The 11,200-nt window shown below is 35.7% G+C and overlaps 1 protein-coding gene and 1 pseudogene across 1 annotated transcript in view; one reads left to right on the top strand and one right to left on the bottom strand.

Moving 5' to 3' along the window:
- Positions 1-5,426, top strand: part of CDC14A (cell division cycle 14A) — a 134,161-nt gene extending 128,735 nt beyond the window's left edge. Inside the window, exon 16 of the mRNA XM_011368326.2 lies at positions 3,450-5,426. Coding sequence (XP_011366628.1) covers positions 3,450-3,479 — 30 coding nt within the window. The 3' untranslated portion in view covers positions 3,480-5,426. The remainder of the gene's footprint in view (positions 1-3,449) is intronic.
- A 2,352-nt stretch (positions 5,427-7,778) lies between these two features.
- On the bottom strand, positions 7,779-7,897 carry LOC111745499 (annotated as a pseudogene).
- Positions 7,898-11,200: the final 3,303 nt, after the last annotated feature.

Raw genomic sequence — 11,200 nt, 5'->3', positions numbered from 1 at the left:
TTTCAGATGCATTAGGTATTAGTTCTTATGGTAATGGTAAAAAATATTTTGGCCAGAGGTAATTAACATTTTAATCAGAATACTTAATCATGGGTGTTTTTATAAAGAAAATTTCTTTTTAGAGTATTCCTGAAAATTATTTTGGATTCAGTCTTATTGAAAGTCATTTAAAAATGTATATATCTCCTTTACAGCAATAAATACTACATTCTTTTTTGTAATTTAATATTCTTTTGCTAACTCAGGATCAAACCCAGCCTGAGGTTATTATTTTTTTCTGTCAGGATGATAGAAAATATTCGATTAGATATGTAGTGACCACAGGACAAATGCTAGAAGTGTTTTGAGGCTTTATATTATGGTAGCTAAGAGTTTGGGCTTCATAGCCAGACTGGAGGAGCTCACACTCCAGCTTTACCACTTCTAGTTGTGAAATATTGGGAAAGTCACTTCACTGCTTTGTACCTCAATTTTCTCATCTGTAAAATGAGTTGTCTGGAGCATTTAATGAGTCAATACATATAAAATATTTAGAACTGTGCCTGTTATATAGAAAGTACTCAATAAGTGTCTATTGTAGAATAATTGACCTGTTAGGTAATATATCTAGTTCTAGTTTATTAAGAATTCCAGGTTGTTGTACTTCAATATATTTTTGAACAATAAAACCATTATCAATAATACTACTGTTCGTGAAGTTCAAATATATATGCATTTTTACTATAAAAGTTAAAAATGCTGATAACTGGCTGTTGTGTTTTCCGGGATGTTAGTAACTTCAGGATATGTGTACTTCGGAGAACAGATGAACCAGAGACCCTCGATACGGCTCCGTCGTGCGAGCGAGTGGTGCTTGAAATCTAAATATTACCGTCATCCCACACTACTGCTTCCCCCAGTGAAAGGCCTTGAATTATTAACTATGATTTTTAAAGTGAATAGGTCTGGTAGATGTTAACAATTCTCTTTTTTCCCCTAAGTCCACTTCCATTAAGATTTTTATTTTAGATTGAAAGTGAAAGGAAGTTAATTTGTTTCAAAATACTGATATCAGAATAATTTGCTGTGCCTTTTTACTGATCTATTTCCTTTAACTTTCTTTACACCATATAAAAAAACCATGGAATATGTTTTGTTCCAAGAACTCTGGTGCTGTATTTTTGTCCCCCCAGTACCTAATATGTACTATCGATGTTCAAGAATTATTTGTTGAATGAATTAACATACCAGAAGTTCCCTTCTTTGGCCTAGTCACGTCTTCTTTTGTTTATAGAGGTTTGCAGAGCCACTTAGGCAACACAAGTGAGCAAATTGGGTAGGAGGCAAAGGCAGCATAGAAATTGTGATAAACTGCATCTGAAGGCTGGGTTAAACACCAGCCAGAGTTCATGACCTCTGCCCTGTGTAAGGACAGGCTTCTCTGCCAGATGACATATGCCTCATATGGGTGATAGAAATAAAGTTATTTTAGACTATTTTGGTTTTCCAGATACATAGATAAAGTACTTTACCCTGGAAGAAAGTTAATTTAACAACTGTCACTTGCTTTAGGAGCTGTTCCTTTGCTATATCTCCGTTTATCGGGAATTGATGGACCTTGAGAGGAGCTTGCCAAACAACTTTATTCTAAATTTAGAAGCAATCTGAGGAGCTTTATAATTTCTGGTAGTGGTAACACGACCAACTTTTCTAATTAGAACAAAAGGAAAAGTTAAATATTCCCAAGGAAACAAAGGCAATGTATAACGTGCATGTGTGGCATTCTTGCAGCTGGCTCTGCCCTCTCTACCTACTTGCCAGACTCCAGAAGAAACTGGGAAAAAGCAGCTAGAAAAATGATAGTCCACTTTTAAGCTCTAATTGCTAGGATGGCAACTGGTGTCCTACAAGTTAAATGTGGATGGGATTCAAGGCGCTGGACTGGTTTCACTGGATTTTCCCAGTCTGACCTCTTTTAATCTCTCTGTTGAGTTCAGGTCTATCTACATTACAGTGCTCTGATTCTTGATCATCTCTCCTGTTTTGACGCCTTGGCATAAACCACATCCTTCAGCCAGAAAGACAACTTTTACCAAGCGTTTTCCATTCTTCCTAGAATTTCTTGACGTTTAACCTCTTCCTGGAAGCTTGCAGCATAGAGAACCCCCAGCCCCCATTGAATCTTCCCTTAGCACCCCTGGCCTAATCTTTTGCATGTGCACAATGTTACTCTCACCCTGTGTATATTATTATTTAATGTTGACACCTTTGTCTTTTCATTTTATGTCAGTATGGGAGTGGGTTTTTTTGTTTGTTTTTTTGCCCTTTTTGGGAGCAGGGACTGTAACTTTTTGATTCATGGTGTTGATAGATACTTAATTAGTAAATGGCTGTTGACAGGGTATAAAATTCACTGAGGTTTTGAAGATAGTTTGAATCCTTTTGTAAATTATTTGCAAAATGGGCAAATTCTTTTTTTAACCGATCCCTATACCATTGACAAAACGGACCAGTCTCAGATTTATGACCTATTAATAAAATGCTGCAGATCAATTTGAAAAATAATTATTGGGAGAGGAGAAAAGAGCGTTTGGTAACAAATCAAGTAAACTTTGTTCCAAGGTATTTGGTTAGAAGAGTTGTACAAAAATTTTGTTAATGTTTAAACTCAACTGTGTTCCTTCTTTTTAACTGCTGTTTGCTGTTCAAAGTAACTATAGGCAGATTTTCTCGACCTCTGTCGTTTCCTGGTTTGTGCCTGTTATTGGTACATTCTGATTACATATCCCAATCATGCTCCTTTTATATGTTATTATTGAATATCATGTGGGAGGAACTTGCATTTTCCTTTTTTTTGAAAATTACCCACTGTTTATTATGTTATGATTGCCAAGATTCTTCTGCACAAATGCTTTTGGGTCTTAAGCTCAGACACTAAAGCTAGTAGTGCTTTGTGTCTCCCTAAGTGGAAAGGATTTTTGAGGTATTTATTAAAATCAAATAGTCTTAAGGAATTTATTTAAGTCGCTGCTAATTCTACTGCATATTTATTTGATATGTATTGAATTAAGTAAAAAGTATATACTTATAGTATGTTTTAATCTTCAATTTAGTTATAAATGCCATTTAATATTTTTGAGTAAAATTTAATATTATTGCACAAAGGCTTGGACGCGAGTTTAGCGCTGTCTACCATATCAAGTAATACTTAATTTTTAATCACTATGAATAAATTAGTAAGCCTTTTAAAAGAAACAAACTTTTCTTGCAATCACTTTTATATTTGAATATTTCATTCTTAGCAAAAGCTTTGTTTCCCTCCTTTTTTCCTATTTTTCCTTAGTTTATTTCATTTGTCCGCTATACAATAGACCCAAACTGCCTTGTGTTGAGGGAGAAAGCTGTATGACGTGCTAGAAGTTTTATGTGTGGTGGAGTTTAATCTCACTCTGTGTCTCTCCCCTGCACAGTCCCTTCAATCTGAATATGTCCATTACTAAGGCCTTGCCACGCCGGCCAACGCTGTTCCACTCTTAGACACAATTTCTTCATCTGGACGAGCAATATAGAGAGAAAGTGACTGCTTGCCGGAAGAATATCTCCGCCTTCTTTCCTTAAATTAAAGAGAGCACTAAGATAAGACCTTCAAAGAGACTTGAAACTGGAAAACTCTGGTTAATAACTACGATAAATGCACTGAAACTCTGTTTATGGATGTCAACACTTTTTAAGACAGTTTTAATGTTGGATTTGGTATTTTGAAAGGTTATTTTTAATGTATTTTGGTAATACATTTGTTATTACATTTACATGTACAGTATTACATTATGTACGTATTGTGAACTTTAAAAGACTATTTTGATAAATTTATAAATATATAAAATTATGTAAAAACTAGACTATATTTTGACTTAGATTTTCTTGCTGTTTGCTACCAAAAATTTGTATTTTGAATTTGTTTAGTATGGTTTTGTGTACAATGAATACATAATTCCTCTCGATTAAGAAAAAATAAGGGAGAAAGTTTTTAGAAAGTTATTTTCATGTTCCCACTACGAATATAGCAGATCAGTTCATTTTGGAGGGGAAGTCAGTCTAATGTCATGAATTTATTCCAGTTTATCTCTAGCAAGAGTATCATCATTTGATAAGGCTTATTTAGACCATTTCCTTTCCCTTTGTTTTTGTTGCTGAGCCATTTAGTTTTGCATCCTTGGGGGCTTTGCTTTAGCAAAATTTAACATCCGGTTGAAGATCAGCATTCACTGAATGTTTCTCCCCAAAGCAGGGCTTCGCTCCATGAAATGACTCAACATTCCAAATGCTTTTATTTCTTTCCTCCTCTCAAAAGAGCTCTTAAGCCAATTAGAATATTCTGCTTTTGGTACGAGGTGGTCGTTGCCTATAATCACACATGGTCTGGCACCAGTTTTAAATCGATGAAGAGAAATAACTGAGATGCTGCTAAGTGTGTTAAAGGAGATCTGTTTCAAAGAATTTACAAACCCCCAGCACACAAGCTTGCATATCAGAAACCTAACATGAAAAACGAGGTACTCACAGCCCTTTCCTGTAAGTGTGATCTTATATTCAGGCCTCCAGAAGCCTGTAGGCTTCATTTCTGTGGGGAGTTGGGAAGATTGAGATTCTGATTCTCTTCCATGCTGCTTAAGAATGGATGACTCGGAGACAGTTAAATGGATTCGTATGAAGTGCTTTACTCTCAACCATTGAGTTTTTTATAATGTATTTATTAGGAGGGGGTACCTATAGACTATTACATATGCTTCAGCAAAACATCTTGTTTATGTTTTACATTTTTAAAAAGGCATTTGAATGAATGTTTGACTCAGGTTGATTAACTTAACCTTCAGTAACTACAATACCAAATAATTGCACTAAACATAAAAAATGAATTGTATGTTTTAAGAATCAAAAATCAAGTGGAATTAAATTATATACCTTTTCTAAAGCTGAAATAGTAAAATATTTTATTATGAGTTATTGTAAGAAAAGATTGATTAATGTATAGGACGATGACATTGTTTTTTAAAAATTATCAGTGAAAAGTAATTCTGATGACATTGAGAAGTGGGGAAAGGGAACCATATCGCCAGTTTTAGTTCTGTGAACACTAATTTGTGTGCAGCTATTAAAATGATTGTAAAATTGACTACTATAAACTCTTTATAATTATGTGTATATATTAGTCATATGTATCTACATGTGTAAGTCTTAATTATTTATACACATGTGCATACATAGACAAACCAAGGAGTGTATGTATATCATATAGAAAGTATATAGAAAGTAATTCTACTCCAGTAATAAAAATTGTTTGATATGTATTTTGTTATGAATAGTTTAACTTCCAAAAGATATTTTGTTCTATTTTAAAGTGTAGAAGAATACACTGCTAATAAATAATAAAAGTTTTATGCAATTTATGTTTCCCCTGGCCTTTATAATTTGGATTTTTAGTTATCAATGTACTGAAGTCTTGTTATAATTTTATATTTGATCCAATCTGGTTGTTATCTTCAATTCAGTTTCTCAAGATCTCTGTTCTGGAGTTTTAGTTTCCTTTACTGGCTTTCCAAGTTGTGACCATTTCCTGAAATACATGACAGTTTTAGTTCAAAGAGCACAAAGAAATCTTATACTTTGAATTTCATAAAAGTCAGATAATGTCAGGCTCTTGCTGTTTTTTCTCTACATAATATTTCTTCCCATTAATAAAACACTGATTTTGATCAATGTTTTGGGACCTGTCTGGTCATTTATCAGGTCTGTTTGAGAAAGAGTGGCCATTTTTCTTAAAGGAGAAATTATAGAAATAAATTGATCAGATGGCACCGACTTCACCACTGTCGGATCTGTTCCCCGAAGAGCCAGCTGGGGAGGAAGAAGCTGCATTCCTTTTTGGAGATATTTTATGTATTAAACTGAATCTCTTTGGGTTGTGGTGTCTCTGAGGTTTCCCCCTTCTCTTTTGCCTTTAAATATTTTTCAGAACACAGAGGAAAGGTTGTGGGCAGGAAGGTAGCTTCACTTCTGTAGTTGGGAATCTGCCAATTAGCTGTCGTCACAACACTGCACAAGGGATACCGAGGTCATAGGACCACATCTTAGAGAAGGTTTCTTATAAACCTATAAACCTGTCTAGATGGGCAGAAAAACCTTTTTCTATGGATTTATTTCTTGTGAAAAAAATTTTTAAATCATTTAGTTCCAATCAATATCTCACCTACTGGTCATTGAGTTTACATGGCTTTGTTACTCTTAAATGTCAAATGATTTATGAATCACACAACACACTTGGAGGGGCGATGTAATAAATGTATTTAGCTATGATTCAAATAACAGCAGGAATGTGAGTTTACCAACAGTAAGCTACACAAGTGTACTTTCAAAATTGTTCTCACTTGTATTCTTTCCTTGGTGATTGGTGAATATGTTAAAATTTTGTTTCTACTTAATTATTGGTCCATGAGCTGAACAGTAAGTACCATGTGGTGTTTCGTGTCATATAAGAAGTCTGCTTCCAGAGTGTCCTGGTAAGGTAAAGTTGATGCTGCCTGCACAAGCCTTGTGGTCCTGTTTGTGACACTCAGCAAAGCAAGAATTCGGTCACCGTGTGGCAGAAGATTACTTGAGATTTCCAATGCCAGCAAGATATAATTTATGACATAAGATAAAACTTAATTTACACACAGGTTGCATAGGGCTGTGGCACTTATGGCATAGAGAGTAAAGTGGAAAATAAGTTATTTTGAGCTGAATTGAAATGTTAATATATTCCCACCCAGTTCTTTCTTTATGGATTGAATTATGATAATCATATCAAGAAGGAGAAAAATAGCTTTTCTAGAGAATTTTAAACTTTTTTTTGGTGAGTGCAAGTAGAAACTTAAACTGAAAGACTACTTTTAATGCAAAACAATTATTTGGAGCTAGTTTTAAATGGACAAACATAAGGAAACTGACCTTACTCATTTGCCATGTGCTTCTTAACCGGCATACATACCACCCAAATGGAGATAAGTTACATCCCACCACTTGCTATTTCTCCTTCAGTTTGAATCAAATTGACCAAAAGCTTTTTTAAAAAGTTGGACTGCAAGTGAACAAAAGGACAAAGTAGTAACTGTAAAAATTACTCCATTTTTAATATAATATTTTAATATAAATGTGTTCATTTATATTAAATTTCAGATTGAGATAATGACTTATCAAACGTATTGTTTGTTTATGCTATGTCTCTCTTCCAAAAGGATTTAAGATGGCTTCAAAGAATGGAGCGGGTGTACCACAGAGGAGCCAGAAGGGGCTTTGGACACAAATTTTGAGGCAATCAATGCCGAGACTTAAAGCTGAGATAAGTAGGCTTCTCAAATATCATTGGAGATTGGCCGTCTCTTCCTATTTGGGCAAGTTTACAGTAAATACACACCTTCATCAGCTCCAGGACGCTTCGTTGGAATTTATTTTACTCAAAATGTTAAGAATAATATAATACCTTGTTATTAACTCTAGGTTATATGCTGTACAGTAGATCTCTAGGACTCATTCATCATGCATAACTGAAACTTTGTACCCTTTGACTAATTTGGTAAGAGGGTAGACTTTAAGCATTTCTGTCACAAAATAATGATACTAACAATAACAAACAAACAAACAAATAAATAAAATTTAAAAAGACAGGAGCACTTGTATAGCTAAAATTTATTACAGTGAAGTTTGCAAAGCAAAATCAGCCAAGGGACACATGCAGGGAGTGAGCTTTTTTTTTTTTTTAAAGCCTGCAGCACCTGGTCTTCCTAGGTGGTCTCCAGCCAAGTACTAACCAGGCCCGCTCCTGCTTAGCTTCCGAGATCAGACGAGATCGGGCATATTTCAGGGTCACATGGCTGCAGACCAGGGAGTGAGGTCTTGGAGGAAACTGGCACAAGCCTCCAAGCATCCTCTCCTAGAGGAGTTACATGGAATGTGCTTCATTCTCCAGCAACCAGTGATGACAACACTGGTTGTCAACACGTCATCTCCTAGCAAAGCTTGTTAGAGAAGAAGCACCCAAGGTTTTATCTGGGGGCTGGTCCTGGAAGCACCTTCTGCTGAGCATACACCATAATCCCAGGCTCTCAGGAGGAAAGCAGGTGTTCTGCATAAACTTTACTGTTCGCATGGTCCAGGCACAGCCCCCCACCCTTGTCATTAGGGGAAGTTTGATATCAGTGTTGGGAGCTGTGTACTGGTCAAGTTCCCCCTGGCTTGCACTGAGGGACTTGAAAGCAGCCTTGAAAGCAGACCTTTCCAAGGACACCAGTCTCAGGCTTGCTGTGCAAAGACTTTTCTTGTACACTCTGTATTTTAGCCAACTGATTTTGTAGTAACTAAAGCCCGATTAAATTAATGTGTAGTTTTTACCTTATGGAGTTGACCCAAAGTCCCTGTTTTCGGAAGACTTCTTTATGGAGAAGAGGAGTTATGATCAAGGAGACAGGAGCTGCAGCTTTCTGGGGCTCCAGGACTCCGATGGGCCAGAGCACTGGCTTCTGTTTTGTTTTTAAATGGATAAATTCAGATATGGTACAGCTTTCCCCTCCCAAACACTCTGTTCGTCACAGTGTACGTGCCACCACCCAGTGTCTCCAATATCCCACCCCTTTCTGGGCGAACTAGAGGAGGAAAGACTCTGCTTTAAGAGATGAACTAGTCTAAACATTTTGCTCATACTATTTACCTGTTATTTAATATGTGAAAGAAATAGAAATATAGGTAAATGCATTTAAAATATTGCAACTTCAAAAATATTAAAGTAAAATGTATTGTAAAAAATTAAGCTAAAAAAAATGGCTGCAATAAAAATAAAGGCACCGGTGAGACTTTTAAAAAGATACACTTAAAACAATAAAAATATAAATTAAAATAATAAAATATGTACTATAAATTGATAAACTGCTTAAAATAAGGTAGGAAGCAAATCTAAAGAATAAATGTAATGAAATAATACCAGTTAGAAACTGAAGATTTAAAAGAATGAGCTAGAATAATCTAAAATAAAAACAAAAAAGCCTTGGATTTTTTAGAAATAAAAAATTAAAACATAAAAAATAAAGAAATTTAGAATGCTTTTAACAAAGCCACAGGGCTGCTTGTGCAGAGAAAGTTGCAGATGCTCACAGGCCTCCTATTAAGCTGGATCCCAAGGTTGAGCTGCCCTGGATAGGCCTTGTGAGGGTCAAAATCCCCAGGCTGAATGTGCTAAGAAAAAGACCTATGAGCAACACAATTTGTCAGCTCAAATTATCTCAGTTGGACTTCCAGCCTGGCATCTGCAGACCTGCAAAGCTGTTAAGACTTAAGAGAATGTTATGAACACATTTTGTGTGTGTGTGTGTGTGTGTGTGTGTGTGTGTGTGTGTGTGTGTGTGTGAGAGAGTGTGAGTGATTATTGTAAGCCAGACAATGTGCTAAATACCATAAATCTATAAGTAAAACTTATGAGCCATCTTACTATATATCCCTGAAAATAGGTGGAGGAAACAGATGTGGAGAAGTAAAGTGACTTGCCCAAGGTCATACAGCTGGCAAGTGCGACAGCCCAGATTTAAATGCAGCCTTAATGCCATAGCCAATCTCTTATCCTTTTTGCTGCCTTACATGTAAACAGACTCTTAAATATGGGTTGATTGCTGTGAAAGAGTGCATCAAAATAAAATACCAGAAACACCTCCAGCGAGATGACATTCATTTTAAAGCTTCAAATTGGAGCACGTGTTGTTAGGCCTAGAAAAAAGTTTGGTTAAAAGGTTTTATTGCTTTGAAAATAGAGCTGTTTCAAGGAAGGATGTCTTAGAAAATTAATAGCCTCTTGCCTATTCTCAGCTAGCATGTAAAACCAAAAAAAAAAAAAAAAAATTCAAACATTGGGACCTGATGGAAAAAATTAAATTCTTGAAATAAAAGAAAAATAGTTATAATCCGGTGTTGAAAAGATTAGTTGGCCAAAAGGCAGGGAGTTTGACGTTTTCAAGCAGCCTGCCTGTGCACGTTGCTGACAGGCACAAGTAAAGGCTTCTCTTTCTGCGCTCACGACAATGAGCGACATCTAATAACATGAAACTTAAGAAATTTTTAATATAAATTTTAACATTGTTCTAATAATAAACTCTGAGCAATACTTTTCCACATTGTACCGTTCTCTTGGTTTGAATGGGCTCAAACACTGTGCATGAATGTACCTGACTGTATTATAATTAGAATCTGATTTAGTATAATATTTTATTGAAAGCATATCTTGTGGGTTTTAGTCAATAAATTATTTTTATTTTTAAAAGGAGTATGATTCATGCAAAAAAATCAGAAGCTGTATAAATTAAAAAGTTCAAGTCTTTTCTCTCAAATCTGCTAACTTAAAGTAATTATGATAACGGATTATATTTCTGTAGTTGATTTTTTTTCTAAAGCATGTTCTGTACTTAAATATCAACTCTACCTGAACATCGGGAATGTTATGTGTTTTCTTCTTCCTGCACGGCTATGCTCAGGGTTCCCAATGATGTGCTCTGTAAAAATAGGCCCCGCCCCTCTTGTGAGTTACACTTTAAGGCTTCTTTTTACATATTTTATATATGGGTCAATCCTTCTCATGGTCAGCCTGCTTTCCACCTTCCTTAGAAGCCTTTTCTTACTTTGGGTTCAGTGAAGTGTAATTGTTTTTCCTTCATTATGCTGTGACATCCTTTATTAAGGTTGATGCCTTTTGTTACTCTATCCCGGGTGCCTGACTCAGGCACAGGACTCTTTTATTTCACTTCACTCTTATTTTTTTTCATATTTTCTCTGAGTGCTTCGGAAATTAAGTACTACATTCATTTCATTTTCTTGGGTAGACCCTTAGCCATTAGATCTAGAAGACTGAGCACAATCCGGTTCAGGACAGCAGAACTTTGAAGAGCCTTAATCAGAAAGGATTCGGGGACACTTAATGGACTGCTGCCGCTGGTGTCTTTGCTGGTCTAGAAAGAATGGAGACAATGAGAAAGGAGTCGAAATAAATAACTCATTCTGATCTACAGAGATTGGGAAGTTGACTGTGGATTGATATTCATTCATTCATTCCACAACATTTAATGAGAGGCTATTAGGAGCTACAGATATGAAGTTAGAACCTGACGTTCAGTCTTCTGCGGAACACGTACCTATGCAATGACCATCC

This window comes from Pteropus vampyrus, unplaced genomic scaffold, assembly GCF_000151845.1.
Source record: "Pteropus vampyrus isolate Shadow unplaced genomic scaffold, Pvam_2.0 Scaffold6, whole genome shotgun sequence".
NCBI classification, from domain to species: domain Eukaryota; kingdom Metazoa; phylum Chordata; class Mammalia; order Chiroptera; family Pteropodidae; genus Pteropus; species Pteropus vampyrus.
Note: the sequence above shows the minus strand (reverse complement) of the source record. Positions and strands in the feature narration are given on the sequence as shown.